The sequence below is a fragment of the Oncorhynchus gorbuscha genome, linkage group LG25 (genome assembly GCF_021184085.1).
Source record: "Oncorhynchus gorbuscha isolate QuinsamMale2020 ecotype Even-year linkage group LG25, OgorEven_v1.0, whole genome shotgun sequence".
NCBI classification, from domain to species: Eukaryota; Metazoa; Chordata; class Actinopteri; order Salmoniformes; family Salmonidae; genus Oncorhynchus; species Oncorhynchus gorbuscha.
The window spans coordinates 44,545,069-44,561,697 of record NC_060197.1 but is presented as its reverse complement, the minus strand read 5'-3'; the positions used below and the strand labels follow the sequence as shown (position 1 = coordinate 44,561,697).

Genomic DNA, 16,629 nt, shown 5'->3' with positions numbered 1-16,629 from the left:
CGACTCTTTTCTCTGTATACTGCAATGATGTTGGTCTTGCTGTTGGTGAGTCTCTGTCCACCTCTACACAGAAGACACCATTCTGTATACTTCTGGCCCTTCTTTGGACACTGTGTTCACAAACCTCCAAACGAGCTTCAATGCCATACAACACTCCTTCCGTGGCCTCCAACTGCTCTTAAACGCAGGGAAAACTAAATGCATGCTCTTCAAACGATCGCTGCCCGCACCCACCCACCCATCTAGCATCACTACTCTGGACGGTTCTGACTTATGAATATGTGGACAACTACAAATACCTAGCTGTCTGGTTAGACTGTAAACTCTCCTTCCAGACTCACATTAAGCATCTCCAATCCAAAATTAAATCTAGAATTGGCTTCCTATTTTGCAACAAAGCCCCCTTCACTCATGCTGCCAAACATAACCTCGAACAACTGACTATCCTACCGATCCTTGACTTTGGCGATGTCATTTACAAAATAGCCTCCAACGCTCTACTCTGCAAATTGGATGTAGTCTATCATAGTGCTATCCGTTTAGTCACCAAAGCCCCATATACTACCCACCACTGCGACCTGTATGCTCTCGTTGGCTGGCCCTCGCTTCATATTCGTCACCAAAACCACTGGCTCCAGGTCATCTACAATTCTCTGCTAGGAAAAGCCCCACCTTATCTCAGATCACTGGTCACCATAGCAGCACCCACCCATAGCACACACTCCAGCAGGTATATTTCACTGGTCATCCCCAAAGCCAACTCCTCCTTTGGCCGCCTCTCCTTCCAGTTTTCTGCTGCCAATGACTGGAACTAATTGCAAAAATCACTGAAGCTGGAGTCTTATATCTCTAACTTTAAGCATCAGCTGTCAGAGCAGCTTACTGATCATTGCACCTGTACACAGCCCATCTATAAATAGCCCACCCAACTACCTCATCCCCATATTGTTATTTATTTGTTTTGTTCCTTTGCACCCCAGTATCTCTACTTGCACATTCATATTCTGTACTTCTATCATTCCAGTGTTTAATTGCTAAATTGTAATTACTTCGCCACCATGGCCTATTTATTGCCTTACCTCCCTTATCTTACCTCATTTGCACACGCTGTATATAGATTTTTCTATTGTGTTATTGATTGTACGTTTGTTTATTCCATGTGTAACTCTGTGTTGTTGTGTTGCACTGCTTTGCTTTATCTTGGCCAGGTCGCAGTTGTAAATGAGATCTTGTTCTCAACTCGCCTACCTGGTTAAATAATGGTGAAATAAAAAATATATAAAACAATTGAAATAAGGCCATGCTCATAAAAACTATTAAAATCCTCCTTCATCTTAAACGGGATCAACCGCCACTGCAATGTAGATATCGATGAGCAGTGTTACTCTGTGAATGTTTTCATTCTGTCTTTGTATCATGCTCTCTCCTTTATGCTCTCACACACACACACACACACACACACACACACACACACACACACACACACACACACACACACACACACACACACACACACACACACACACACACACACACACACACACACACACACACACACACACACACTTACCTTTTTGTGGACGCGATCCATGAAGCCCTGGTGTGCTGCATTCAGAGTGTGGTTGACCTGCGGTCGACCTTCCAGCAAGTCGATGTAGTGGGCAGCGTGTTCATTCCTCAGGCTGCAGTGGAGGTCAGGGATGACCCTCTTATAGCAGTGGCAGTGTTCCTCTGGAGGGGCCTTGTCTCCTAGTGACTGGAGGCCCTGCTCTACCTCCCAGTCTAGAACTGGGTGGGGAGCAAAGTGTCAAAACCGACATGGCTAAACGCAATGTAGACTACTTCCTGTACACTTCCTGTAAGAGGGAAATGACCTGACCCCCCCCCGTACACTTCCTGTAAGAGGGAAATAACCTGATCCCCCGTGTACACTTCCTGTAAGAGGGAAATAACCTGACCCCCCCTGTACACTTCCTGTAAGAGGGAAATAACCTGATCCCCCTGTACACTTCCTGTAAGAGGGAAATAACCCGATCCCCCTGTACACTTCCTGTAAGAGGGAAATAACCTGACCCCCCGTACACTTCCTGTAAGAGGGAAATAACCTGATCCCCCTGTACACTTCCTGTAAGAGGGAAATAACCTGATCCCCCTGTATACTTCCTGTAAGAGGGAAATAACCTGATCCCCCTGTACACTTCCTGTAAGAGGTAAATAACCTGATCCCCCTGTACACTTCCTGTAAGAGGGAAATAACCTGATCCCCCCCTGTACACTTCCTGTAAGATGGAAATAACCTGATCCCCCTGTAAGAGGGAAATAACCTGATCCCCCTGTAAGAGGAAAATAACCTGACCCCCCCTGTACACTTCCTGTAAGAGGGAAATAACCTGATCCCCCTGTACACTTCCTGTAAGAGGGAAATAACCTGATCCCCCTGTATACTTCCTGTAAGAGGGAAATAACCTGATCCCCCTGTACACTTCCTGTAAGAGGGAAATAACCTGATCCCCCTGTACACTTCCTGTAAGAGGGAAATAACCTGATCCCCACTGTAAGAGGGAAATAACCTGATCCCCCCATGTACACTTCCTGTAAGAGGGAAATAACCTGACCCCCCTGTACACTTCCTGTAAGAGGGAAATAACCTGATCCCCCTGTACACTTCCTGTAAGAGGGAAATAACCTGATCCCCCTGTACACTTCCTGTAAGAGGGAAATAACCTGACCCCCTGTACACTTCCTGTAAGAGGGAAATAACCGGATCCCCCTGTACACTTCCTGTAAGAGGGAAATAACCTGATCCCCCTGTACACTTCCTGTAAGAGGGAAATAACCTGATCCCCCCTGTACACTACCTGTAAGAGGGAAATAACCTGATCCCCCCCTGTACACTACCTGTAAGAGGGAAATAACCTGATCCACCCCCCCCCCCCATACACCCCATTACAAACCTGTCCTGAGGAGGTGCAATGTCCCCTCCTCCCCCAGAGCCTCTGTCCCACTCCTCTGTAGCACCCCCCACAGGTGCAAGCATGTAGCTTGCCACGCCTTTCTCGCCTGCCTCCTGCGCTGGCCATCTCTACTCAGGAAGTCAGGCTGTTGGGTGCTACCAACACATACAGGAACTAGGTCATTTCAAGATGATTGACAAAGGAGACCTAACGACAATCCAATATGGTGAAGTGATTTAAGAGACTTGTGAATGGAATGGAAAAAAAAAGCTGAGCGGGAGGGTCGTTCTGTCGTACTGTGAGAGATCAATTCCCTTACGGTTTGTCTGGCTAATTTTAAATTCCCTCAAACAATCACTTTCAGAACAACACATGGCCTAGGGGCAAGAGCCATGGAAACCAAACAAAGCATTTCATATACCAGTTGGTTTTGGATTCCCAATGGTCGTTGGTAACTAGTTTAGCAAGTTACACAAGCTTCAAATAAGAAACTATACTAGTGGTCCTTGTGATGGACAGTTCGACAATCCATAAAACAAACAAGTAGGATACTATGCAACAAAACCCGAAAAAAAAGTGCTTTACAAAATAAAAATAAAAGTTGACATCAATGTGTCATGGCCAGGCTTGTGACAATCTCTCAGACTTTGAAATCAGGCATAGCAATAAGAGCAACAGTGTAATTGTATATCTTACCTCACAGGGAGTAGACGGTACACAGGAGGATCACAGTTCTCATCTAGTCTGTACCACGTCTGGAGTAGGATCAGATCCCGGTCGAAGTCTGCCCAACACCTGGTGGCCGCAGGACTTATCCGCGTCTCATCTGCATCAGAGAGGGAATTACGGGATAAGGAAATCTCATCGCTCATTAACCCAGATTTTGGAACTGGATCTCCTGAATCATGATTGTTGTCGTGTTCCGGAACAACAAAGCTGCCCGTGTCACTTCCTGTGGCGATATTAGACTTGGAATCACTGATGACGTCGTCCATCTTGGGGTGTTTTTTCTTGGACATCTTCTGTCTGTCTCTCTCCACCACGTTCACGATGGCCTCAAACACCTCTCTGGAGATAGTGCTGGGCAGGGTCTGGACCTCGTACTTCTGACCAAGGAATAACTATCAAATAAAACACGAATGAATCATTTCAAGAATCCAGGAGTTTAGCTAGTGACTGGCAGAAGGGTCGTAAACGTGTGGGACGATATGTTGGATAAGAGATCAGTGAAAAGAAAGATAAAATAAGGAAGAGAGAAATCATTTGAATAAAAACAAATTAAACTAGAGAGATATCTCACTATGAAGTTTGGCCCCAGTGTTTCCTGACACTGTGCGAGGGCCTCCACGTGCAGCTCTGCCGTGTCGTGTCTATCCGACACAGGGTCTCCCACGCCCAAGCGCAGGTCCACCATCCTGAAGTCATAGCCCCTCTGTTTGCAGTAGAGGTACAGACGAGGAAACACAGTCTCCATCAACGCACTCCTCTCTGCCACCGTGTCTGTGTGGGGGAGGGGGGGTGGGATTATGGTTGACACACATACAGAGACAAGCACACGTGCACGCTCACGCTCACGCACGCTCACCTTTATATCCACCACATATGTAGATCATGAATCTCCTCTTCTTGGCACGTTCCAGGTCATCTGTTATAACTGTGAGACCTAATGAATGAGGGTCACCTCCTGTTGTCTTGACAACACCATTAGAAGATCCAGCCAATAGACATTTGACAATTTCGGGAACACTTTCAGCCCATGTGGTGACATCCCGGTTTACACAAACACGGTCCTCTTCCTCTTCTTCCAGTGCCACCAAACTCTGCAGCAGGTTTTGAGGAGCAGTATCCTCAGCGTCATCAAGTCCTCCATCTGTTAAAGATTTGAAAGCTGCTTTGTCCTAAAAAAAAACAAATGTAAAAAGGAGAAAAAAAAGCCCAAAATAAATGAAGAATGGGATCAGGGTTTTTCCCTCCATTATCAGATCAGGAAGGATGAATCAGCAAGGAGTTGCTTGGTCCTCCTCACCTTGAATAAATACGTGTTCTGCAGATGCAGCACATTCCCCCCTTTCTCCTCTGACGGTGTGCTTTGTCCATACGACTTTACATGGCGCTGCAGAAATTTATACTGAGAGGAATGTGTGGATTTACAACATGAATAATTAGATAGAACACATGAAAACATAAGGCGTCCAGAGGTGTGCAGACGACTTACTCTGAGGTGAGCTGTTATCTGGGACTCTGACTCCTCGCTGACTTTGGTCAAAGGAATACTCCTGTCTGCTCTCTACAATATAAATACAGACTACAGTAAGCAACACATGGATGGACTATACATTGACTGGCTGAGAAATGCTGCCCTGCCTGTCTCCTCCCGACATGTTCATTACTATGGGACAGCTGGAGATCGAATTTAAATATTGAAACAATGTTGCAAATGTCAGAGAGACAGACAAGGTTTATACAAATCACCTCTGTTGAAAACTAAATGTTAGTCTAAAAGAAATGTGAGATAATGTCTAGATGCTTTTTATAGTGGAGATCAAGGTTATAAATAATCTGGCTGGTTTGATGAGATGGTGGATTGCTCAGTCAGATGGAACAGAATAAATAGGCATTTTAACATCATAGATTTATCTGGTGGTAATTTGTGGAATAGACAACGGTTGAAATGCCGTTTTAACAAATCAGCATTCAGAATTAGACCCACTCATTGTTTAAACACGTGTCACTCAAACTGGATCAATTACCTTACCTTATTGGACCGAATCTTTGTCGCTAGAATGGAATGGTCGGATCGACCGTCGGAAAAGAACATCTCCTGGAGTCTTTGGAATGTGGGAATGGTCGCTCTCTTGTTTTTGCTGTCCTGATGCTATGACGCATTTACCAATGAGAAAGGAACACTGGGTGAACTGATACTAATAACGGTTATAAAAATCAATGTAAACGATTTATGTAGAACCCTCAAATTGGGTGATAAAAGAGCAGATAATCTTACATGGAATATTATGAGACTAGCTGGCACCTAAACTCACCCGACGCAGTGAAGTAGAGCCATTGGAAATGAGTGGAAATATTACAACTTCTTTCACCTATGAACAAAATGGAAAATTGTAGCCTAACATTACAGGAAGCTCTTAATTAAGAGGTACACATTTATGTTCAGTTATAGTAAGTGATGTTAATTTAATATAAAAGCTACAAGGTGTGAGAAAAAAAGTTATAAAATTAGTTCACATTTTTACGAAAGCTACAAGGTTATACAATTAGTTCACATTTTTACGACAGCTACATGGTGTGAAAAAAAAAGAAGTTATACAATTAAATTTTTACGAAAGCGCACGAAAGCTACAAGGAATAACGCACACAGGAATAGTTGGGGACTTACTCTGCTTGTCTTCTTTTTGGGGACAATTCCGTTATTAGAAGTCCACATTGTTCTTAATTATAGGATAGAATCACCCATCTTCATTGGCTATCCTGGCTGTCGCGCATTTATTTCTTATCCCGCTCGAAGCTTCAATGGTTCACCATCCACCATCACAATTCAACGCGGACAGTTTCATCTGTCCCACTGTGTTTGGAGAAGTGACAACTCCTTTGGCAATTAGTGTTGTCCAGGGCGGAGTTCCGAGTGATGGTTCATGTTCCACTAATAGTAAGCCAACTGCGACGCACTGACCCTGTGCGTATAAACGCATAATAAACGGACAGTTAACAGTTCTTTACTTACACCTCGGTTTAAGAATGCGTCGGGATATTCGAAAGTAAAGTTTATTTTCGGACATAGCTTTAATGACGTAGAAAAATAAGCTTCAGGCGGGCCTCCTATTCATTACTATGTTTTCTACACTCTAGATACTATTCAGATACATCGCCATGGGAACCAAATATCATACCCCCACAAAACTGGTGCAAGGGGATAAAGTATTTGGTATTCACATTAGGCCGTTTCTCTGTGTTTTTTTCCTTTATCAAAACGACAACAGCACATAAAATACACTACATTATGTCAGTGTATTTTTAGTTGGGAAACATGGACAAGCTAAAAACAAATATAAGAACAATATCTTAATAATCCTTTTTTTTTTATTTAAAAAAAAAAAAAAAATTATCCAGCAGTCTCTAAATTAAAGGGACAGAGTATCACATATTCAGCAGTCCTGTCCTTCATAACATGTTGAGTTTATGTTCCACACCACTGTACATCAGATACACTGAGGATCCTAAAGTCACACAGCCATACGTTGACAGTCCTGGTAAAGCACGTTTTACAGCTCTGATGCCTAGCAACTGAACCGGTCTCAAAGTGGACAGATTTTCAATTCCCTGGCAGTGATGACAGTACGTGGACGTCTGGCTCATGGTAACAAGAGGTCCAGATCATTACACTTTGACAAGCGTACAGTACTAGTGAAAACAGACGACACTGCCACCCCGTCACCATTCACTCACCTCGACCTATTTCGACGGCACAAATACTAGCACACACCCGTACAAGCTTTCGTTGTTTCAATGCAGCTCACACTGCAATCCACCGTCATCACCACCGTTAAAACCAAAATGAGTCACACATTTGGGGTCTCATCCAAGCAAATGAAAACAGTTCATAAAAAATAAAAAAAGCCACATTTTAAACTCCTTCCGATATGACACTAAACCTCCTGTATGTGTGACGCCCTCTCAAAACGACAGCTTTGACAACTATTGATTGTGTTCAGGTGTAGAGGACCCCGTCTTCCCTTGGAGCGAAAAAGCGGCCATCTTGGGTGTGATGTCTTGGGGCAGACTGGAAGGAGTCTACGGAGCAGCGGCCAGGTCAGGTGGTCTGAGTGAGGTCGGGAGACTTCACTTCCTGGTAAAAGCAGTACCAGAGACCTCTCCACCTCCTCCACGGCATTCTAGTCTTCCTCTTTACCGCCTGTTCTGCTCAACTGAAAAAGGATAATATAGAGAAAAGCATTTAGAAACCACAGTAAGCTCAGATGGGGCATGTTTTTAATGTATATTGGGAAACATGTAGTTTTTCCATTGTACTTACATGCTGGAGTGTCATGTTCAACAAGTTGAAGATGCAAGAAAGGAGAGAAATTAAAATGATGAACAAGGGTGCTATTGGCAACAAGGGTGCTATTGGCAACAAGGGTGCTATTGGCAACAAGGGTGCTATTGGCAACAAGGGTGCTATTGGCAACAAGGGTGCTATTGGCAACAAGGGTGCTATTGGCAACAAGGGTGCTATTGGCAACAAGGGTGCTATTGGCAACAAGGGTGCTATTGGCAACAAGGGTGCTATTGGCAACAAGGGTGCTAGTGGCAACAAGGGTGCTAGTGGCAACAAGGGTGCTATCAATAGTAAGGGTGTCTTGTGAAATAAAATGAAAAATCAGACAGGACAACAAAAATAGTCGGCACAAAATCAACTGCCGTGAACTGACTGAACGAATATACCTTGATGACGTCGACCCAGTCCCAGCCTCTGGGGAGCTCCCCCTTGTTATCTGTTGAAACCGTATAGTGTGTGAATAGCACCGTTTAAATATCAATAGCCTTGACTTTTAAAAATAAAGGTGATTTGTGATGGAAAAGTAAATACTCAAGTCATTTCAGTCCCTTACCAGTTCTACATGTGATCTTCCTCTTCTGTGATTTGGTCAGCTGTTCCTTCTTCTCCTTCTTCTTGGCTGGGGCGTTGAGGTCACTGTTGGATGTCAGTGTCTGGGGGGAATCAGGTGACCTCTGGTTAATGAGCACAATGTGTATACAGATACTAAACCGACTTAAACGGAAAGTCCTTTTCCAAGTCATTCTATTTCTGTGGTTGTGTGTGTGTGGTTGTGTGTGTGTGGTTGTGTGTGTGTGTGTGGTTGTATATGTGCGTGGTTGTGTGTGTGCGTGGTTGTGTGTGTGTGGTTGTGTGTGTGTGGTTCTGTGTGGTTGTGTGTGGTGTGTGTGTAACACACTGACCACGGCAGTGACCACAGCTTGGTGGTTCTCCATCAGCGCTTCCTGGTTGTCTTTGGCCCACTCGAACAGGGTGTACATCATGGCAGTGCCCAGGTTGGCCTCCACCTGCTCCTCTAACCCAGAGATGATCAGCTGCTTGGTCTCTGAAGATCTGATAAAATAATCATTTTTAGAATAAAACGCCATTTAGCTGGTGTTTTTACCCAAAACGACTTACAGTCGCGTGCATACATTTTCCATAGGAGTGGCCCCAGGAGGAATCTAAAACACACTATCCTGGCATTGCAAGTGCCATGCGCTACCAAAAGAGTCAGAGGACAGGACCAACTCAATGTAATTAGGAATTAGTTAGTTAACTTCATACATTAAAGTTATTTTGTATCTTTACAGGCTCGCTGCATTGCATTGGTGGATCATGACTGGGTCATAGGCATATGGGGCGGCAGGGTAGCCTAGTGGTTAGAGTGTAGAGGTGGCAGGTAGCCTAGTGGTTAGAGTGCAGAGGTGGCAGGTAGCCTAGTGGTTAGAGTGTAGGGGCGGCAGGTAGCCTAGTGGTTAGAGTGTAGGGGCGGCAGGTAGCCTAGTGGTTAGAGTGTAGGGGCGGCAAGTAGCCTAGTGGTTAGAGTGTAGGGGCGGCAGGTATCCTAGTGGTTAGAGTGTAGGGGCGGCAGGTAGCCTAGTGGTTAGAGTGTAGGGGCGGCAGGTAGCCTAGTGGTTAGAGTGTAGGGGCGGCAAGTAGCCTAGTGGTTAGAGTATAGAGGTGGCAGGGTAGTCTAGTGGTTAGAGTGTAGGGGCGGCAGGTAGCCTAGTGGTTAGAGTGTAGGGGTGGCAGGTAGCCTAGTGGTTAGAGTGTAGGGGCGGCAGGTAGCCTAGTGGTTAGAGTGTTGGACTAGTAACCGGAAGGTTGTAAGTTCAAACCCCCTCTGTCGTTCTGCCCCTGAACAGGCAGTTAACCCACTGTTCCTAGACCAGTTAACCCACTGTTCCTAGACCAGTTAACCCACTGTTCCTAGGCCAGTTAACCCACTGTTCCTAGACCAGTTAACCCACTGTTCCTAGGCCAGTTAACCCACGGTTCCTAGACCAGTTAACCCACGGTTCCTAGACCAGTTAACCCACGGTTCCTAGACCAGTTAACCCACGGTTCCTAGGCCAGTTAACCCACTGTTCCTAGACCAGTTAACCCACTGTTCCTAGACCAGTTAACCCACTGTTCCTAGACCAGTTAACCCACTGTTCCTAGACCAGTTAACCCACTGTTCCTAGACCAGTTAACCCACTGTTCCTAGACCAGTTAACCCACTGTTCCTAGACCAGTTAACCCACTGTTCCTAGACCAATTAACCCACTGTTCCTAGACCAGTTAACCCACTGTTCCTAGACCAGTTAACCCACTGTTCCTAGACCAGTTAACCCACTGTTCCTAGACCAGTTAACCCACTGTTCCTAGACCAGTTAACCCACTGTTCCTAGACCAGTTAACCCACTGTTCCTAGACCAGTTAACCCACTGTTCCGAGACCAGTTAACCCACTGTTCCGAGACCAGTTAACCCACTGTTCCTAGGCCAGTTAACCCACTGTTCCTAGGCCAGTTAACCCACTGTTCCTAGGCCAGTTAACCCACTGTTCCTAGGCCAGTTAACCCACTGTTCCTAGGCCAGTTAACCCACTGTTCCTAGACCAGTTAACCCACTGTTCCTAGACCAGTTAACCCACTGTTCCTAGACCAGTTAACCCACTGTTCCTAGGCCAGTTAACCCACTGTTCCTAGACCAGTTAACCCACTGTTCCTAGACCAGTTAACCCACTGTTCCTAGACCAGTTAACCCACTGTTCCTAGACCAGTTAACCCACTGTTCCTAGACCAGTTAACCCACTGTTCCTAGACCAGTTAACCCACTGTTCCTAGACCAGTTAACCCACTGTTCCTAGACCAGTTAACCCACTGTTCCTAGATCAGTTAATCCACTGTTCCTAGACCAGTTAACCCACTGTTCCTAGACCAGTTAACCCACTGTTCCTAGACCATCATTGAAAATAAGAATTTGTTCTTAACTGATTTTAAAAAAATTTTTTTACAAATATGGCATGGTAGTAACATAAATTAGGCTTACCACAATAAGTATTGTACAGTGTCAACCAACGGTGACTTACATTTTTTTGTTGAAAAAGCCATCTAGAGAAATTTCAGGTGCCGTTTCAGGATACATCTCAGGCCATGAAATATCCAGAATGAACGCTTTGGAGTCCTCCTGTTCTCCTATCTGGAAAAGGAAGTGGTTCAGGATGTTAGACAACGTTCATTCACCTCGACAGTGTTCCCCAAACCTCTTCCTGACTACCCAGATGATTAGTAAACCAACTGAAATCAGGTGAGCCTAAGAGGTTTGGGAGACAACAACCACCCGAGCCACTGCCTGTTCACCCCGCTATCGTCCAGAAGGCGAGATCAGTACAGGTGCATCAAAGCTGGGACCGAGAGACTGAAAAAACAGGTTCTATCTCAAGGCCATCAGACTGTTAAACAGCCAACACTAACATTGAGTGGCTGCTGCCAACATACGGACTCAACTCCAGCCACTTTAATAATGTAAAAATGGATGAAAAATGTATCACTAGCCACTTTTATCTTTACATACCCTACATTACTCATCTCATATGTATATACTGCACTCAATACCATCTACTGTATCTTGCCTATGCCGCTCTGTACCATCACTCATTCATATATCTTTATGTACATATTCTTTATCCCTTTACACTTGTGTGTATAAGGTAGTAGTTTAGGAATTGTTAGGTTAGATTACTTGTTGGTTGTTACTGCATTGTCGGAACTAGAAGCACAAGCATTAACATCTTTAACCATGTGTATGTGACAAATAACATTTGATTTGATTTAGGAGAATCGCACTTTAATTTCCTTGATTCCTCATTTTGTCTCCTACGACCTCTACTCGACTCTTTTTTGAAAAAGGTCAAAAGGCGAAAAGAAAATACTTTATAAAAGATGTTTATACATAAAAGTATATATTTTTTAAATATATTTTTTATTTAATTTTACTCATTTTTTCTCCCCAATTTCATGGTATCCAATTGTTAGTAGCTACTATCTTGTCTCATAGCTACAACTCCCGTACGGGCTTGGGAGAGACGAAGGTCGAAAGCCACGCGTCCTCCGATACACAACCCAACCAAGCCACACTGCTTCTTAACACAGCACGCATCCCAACCCGGAAGCCGGCCGCATTACAACAGAGCCCGTGCGCGAAACCAGAGTCCCTGGTGGCACAGCTGGCGCTGCAGTACAGCGCCCTTCACCACTGCGCCACCCGGGAGGCTAAAAGTATATATTTTTAAAGTAGTTTATCATTTTTAAATCTGTGAATGCTTTTTTCACCCAACAACAGCTGGTTCAAAGGGGATGTGGCTGATTTAAATTCATCAGCAGTAAGATATTCTTGAGCATCCTCTGCCATAGGATAAATAAATACTAAATAAAACTGACAATCTCCTAGATATGGCCACACCTTATCAGTTTCCGGAACATGTAGGAGAAGAGGATGGACCACAGGCAGAAGGGGTAACCCAGACATATAAAACTGAAGCATCCTTTTAGAACCATTTTCTCACCACCAAATATGGTAGTGAGAGGAAGTCCAGTCGAGAGGTAGTTGGAGAGGATGGAACTGTGTTAAACTGGGCCGACATTCTGCACACTCATCGATTAAACATCTGATCTCAGTAATGTTTCTGTTACCAACACAGTGCACTAAGTGTTATAGACTTGAGGCTTTACTTAAAATTGTGTCGTTTAGAAGGAGTGCAAAGTCAAATCGAGTTGGTGCACATGCCTACTTCAGAGGAGGAGTTCCCCAATAGAAATATGAAAATATGCTACAACGCATCAACAGGATGTCACGATCTCCTGCATGGCTTTTCCCACCTCCTTGCTTGTTCTAACCACTACGCTTCATTTCCTCCCACTATATGACAAAGATGAACTCTCTTTGGACAGATGTTTTTCCAATTGAGAATCTCACCTCTACAAATTCTGCGCCACATCCCATTCAACAAGCTACTCACCCTAAACTGAAATGAAACCGGGCTGACTTCCTTGAAGCACTCGTCCCCCTCGTATATCGAACGGAGGGCTTCTAACTCCATCTGGAACAGTAACCAAAGTGAGGGAGAGAGAAGACAGAGAGAGAGAGAGAGAAGAGAGACCAAGAGAGAAGAGAGAGAGAAGACAGAGAGAAGACAGAGAGAGAAGTTATTCATTGATGCTGGATAAAAGACAGTAGGTAGCTAGATAATATATAGAACAAAAACATAAAATGCAACAATTTCAAAGACTTTACTGAGTTGCAGTTCATAAGTTCATTAGGCCCTAATCTATGGATTTCACACTACTGAGAATACAGGTATGCATCTGTTCGTCACAGATACCTTTAAAAAAGGTAGGGGGGTGGATCAGAAAACCCATCAGTATCTGGTGTGCTTCATGCAGCGCGACATCTCCTTCTCATATAGTTGATCAGGCTGTTGATTGTGGCCTGTGGAATGTTGTCCCACTCCTCTTCAATGGCTGTGCGAAATTGCTGGGTATTGGCGGGAACTGGAACAGGCTGTCGTACACGTTGATCCAGAGCATCCCAAACATGCTCAATGGGTGACATGTCTGGTGAGTATGCAGGCCATGGAAGAACTGGGGACATTTTCAGCTTCCAGGAGTTGTGTACAGATCCTTGCGACATAAGGCTGTGCATTATCATGAGGTGATGGCGGCGGATAAAATGGCACGACAATGGGCCTCAGGATCTCATCACGGTATCTCTGTGCATTAAAATTGCCATTCATGTTTGTCCATACCATAACCCCACCATGGGGCACTCTGTTCACAACGTTGACATGAGCAAACCGCTCTCCCACACAACGCCATGTCTGCCATCTGCCCGGTACAGTTGAAATCGGGATTCATCCATGGAGAACACACTTCTCCAGCGTGCCAGTAGCCATCGAAGATGAGCATTGGCCCACAGAGTGTCGGTTACGACGGAAATCGGCAGTCAGGTCAGACCCTGGTGAGGACGACGAGCACGCAGATGAGCTTCCCTGAGACGGTTTCTGCCGTAATTCTTTGGTGGTGCTAACCTACAGTTTCATCAACTGTCCAGGTGGCTGGTCTCTGATGATCCCGCAGGTGAAGAAGCCGGATGTGGAAGTTCTGGGTTGGCATGGTTACAGGTGGTCTGTGGTTGTGAGGCCGGTTGGACATACGGCCAAATACTCTAAAACAATGTAGGAGGCGGTTCATGGTAGAGAAACTAACATTCAATTATCTGGCAACAGCACTGGTGGACATTCCTGCAATCAGCATACCAATTGCACGCTCCCTCAAAACTTGAGACATCTGTGGCGTTGTGTTGTGTGACAAAACTTCACCTTTTAGAGTGGCCTTTTATTGTCCCCAGCATAAGGTGCACCTGTGTAATGATCATGCTGTTTAATCAAATTGTTGATCAATAACAACTGTCAGGTGGATGGATTATCTTGGGTAAGGAGAAATGCTCACTAACAGGGATGTAGACAAATCTGTGCACATTTGAGAGAAATAAGCTTTTTGTGCTTATGGAAAATATCTGGGACATTTTATTTCAGATCATGAAACATCGAACACTTTTCATGTTGGGTTCATATTTTTTGTTCAACATAAATACGTTAGCTTTCTAAGGAGATTCAGTGCACTGACTCACACTACTCAGAGCTATCGTTGGCTAACTGGTGGTGTGGCTAAAACTAGCCTAGTTCTTCAGTTAGCTAACTAGACAAACTAGCCCAAGCATCCACTGACTACGGTAATGCTAGTACTTCGTTCATGAAACTTTGTTTTTTTTTGTCGAAAACTGTTAACAGTTCAGCCTTCGTACATCACTGCTAGCTAGATCTGTTAGCCATGTTAGCTAGCTAGCGCGCTGTTTAGCATCACCAGATATTACCTCTTGATCCTCGTTGGCAGTCATGATTTCTTTCTTTCAGGTGACGCTAAACAATGTAGTCAAATATGTCTAGCTAACAGTACAAAATATGAAAAGTGCAGAGTTAACGTGTCATGTCTGTGATAAAAAAAAATATATAGCTAGTTTATAAATGTAGCAACGTATCTAGTTGATCCAACGTCAGACGTGACCCATGATGTTCTTCGCATTGTACGCATGCGCAATGTTTCTGAACTTTGAACCCGACCACTCTTGTAGATACTGCAATGCTTTTTTTATGGCCACAGGAGGGTGTCTGGAACTAACATTTCCTAAATATACTCAACAAAAATATAAACGGAACTTGTAAAAGTGTTGGTTTGATGAGCTGAAATAAAAGATACCAGACATTTTTCCATACGCACAAAAAACTTTTTTTTCTCTCAAATTATGTGCACATAATTTGTTTACATCCCTGTTAGTAAGAATTTCTCCTTTGTCAAGATAATCCATCCACCTGACAGGTGTGGCATATCAAGAAGCTGATTAAAAAGCCTGATCATCGCACTGGTGCACCTTGTGCTGGGGACAATAAAAGCCCACTCTGAAATGTGCAGTTTTGTCACACCACAATGTCACAGATTTTCTGAGGGGGCGTGCAATTGGCATGCTGACTGCAGGAATGTCCACCAGAGCTGATGCCAGAGAATTGAATGTTAATGTCTCTACCATAAGCTGCCTCCAATGTCATTTTAGAGAATTTGGCAGTATGTCCAACTTGCCTCACAACCACAGACCACCTGTAATCACACCAGTCCAGGACCTCCACATCTGTCTTATTCAGTTGCGGAATCGTCTGAGACCAGCCACCTGGACAACTGATGAAACTGAGGAGTATTTCTGTCTTTTGTGGGGAAAAACAAATTATAATTGGCTGGGCCTGGCTGCCCTCCCAGGTCCATCCAGGTCTGCGCCTCTACTCAGTCATGTGAAATCCATAGATTTAAGGCCTTAATGAATTTATTTCAATTGTACTGATGTCCTTATATGAGCTATAACTCAGTAAAATTGTTGTTGCATGTTGCGTTTATATTTTATATTTTTGTTCATTTTCTCTTTAGAAATAGGCAGACTGGTATGGAACTTGGTACTCACCAAACAAACATTAATCTGGTTTCAGTATCAATTGTTGAATCGAAAGTACCATATCGCTCATCGTGACAATACACTGAATAGACGCTCTAATCTATTTTTAGGCCAGAGAATGGCTCACGAGGCCTTATAAATCAGCACCGCAGCTCAACGACATCAGCCCAGGTGTCGTTGACATAAAGGTCAAGTGATCAGCCTCAGGTGTCGTTGACATAAAGGTCAAGTGATCAGCCTCAGGTGTCGTTGACATAAAGGTCAAGTGATCAGCCTCAGGTGTCGTTGACATAAAGGTCAAGTGATCAGCCTCAGGTGTTCATAAAGGTCAAGTGACATAAAGGTCAAGTGATCAGCCTCAGGTGTCGTTGACATAAAGGTCAAGTGATCAGCCTCAGGTGTCGTTGACATAAAGGTCAAGTGATCAGCCTCAGGTGTCGTTGACATAAAGGTCAAGTGATCAGCCTCAGGTGTCGTTGACATAAAGGTCAAGTGATCAGCCTCAGGTGTCTTGTTGAACCACACTTTGGTCCCACTGGTAGGGTCACTCAGAGATACTAGCTAAGGCCTGCCCTAATTCTTA

At 44.4% G+C, this 16,629-nt stretch overlaps 2 protein-coding genes across 2 annotated transcripts in view; both read right to left on the bottom strand.

Annotated features, from left to right (window-relative positions):
* The window catches only part of LOC124013976, a 32,815-nt gene extending 26,182 nt beyond the window's left edge, over positions 1–6,633 (bottom strand). The window contains exons 1-10 of the mRNA XM_046328591.1: positions 6,346–6,633; positions 5,993–6,049; positions 5,710–5,829; positions 5,170–5,241; positions 4,981–5,082; positions 4,540–4,852; positions 4,255–4,454; positions 3,651–4,075; positions 2,955–3,109; positions 1,571–1,788 (exon numbers count right to left, since the gene is read on the bottom strand). Of these exons, the coding sequence (XP_046184547.1) occupies positions 1,571–1,788; positions 2,955–3,109; positions 3,651–4,075; positions 4,255–4,454; positions 4,540–4,852; positions 4,981–5,082; positions 5,170–5,241; positions 5,710–5,829; positions 5,993–6,049; positions 6,346–6,393 (1,710 nt within the window). The 5' untranslated portion in view covers positions 6,394–6,633. The remainder of the gene's footprint in view (positions 1–1,570; positions 1,789–2,954; positions 3,110–3,650; positions 4,076–4,254; positions 4,455–4,539; positions 4,853–4,980; positions 5,083–5,169; positions 5,242–5,709; positions 5,830–5,992; positions 6,050–6,345) is intronic.
* Positions 6,634–7,028: 395 nt separating this feature from the next.
* Positions 7,029–15,152, bottom strand: rwdd (RWD domain containing 4). Its single transcript, XM_046328594.1, has 8 exons — positions 14,922–15,152; positions 13,009–13,089; positions 11,080–11,189; positions 8,925–9,075; positions 8,576–8,675; positions 8,409–8,458; positions 7,999–8,001; positions 7,029–7,891 (listed from the first exon to the last, which is right to left on the bottom strand). Exons 1-8 carry the CDS (start codon positions 14,943–14,945, stop codon positions 7,859–7,861), a joined length of 552 nt encoding a protein of 183 aa, XP_046184550.1. The 5' UTR covers positions 14,946–15,152; the 3' UTR covers positions 7,029–7,858.
* Between the last annotated feature and the right edge of the window lie 1,477 nt (positions 15,153–16,629).

What these genes read in the sequence shown, in the direction of transcription:
- rwdd (XM_046328594.1), bottom strand. Translation starts at nt 14,945, where the DNA reads ATGACTGCCAACGAGGATCAAGAG. An exon ending in CGGTTTCATTTCAGTTTAGG is followed by an intron (nt 11,190 to 13,008) that starts GTGAGTAGCTTG and finishes TTCCTTTTCCAG; the next exon opens with ATAGGAGAACAGGAGGACTC. An exon ending in GAAGATCACATGTAGAACTG is followed by an intron (nt 8,459 to 8,575) that starts GTAAGGGACTGA and finishes CGGTTTCAACAG; the next exon opens with ATAACAAGGGGGAGCTCCCC.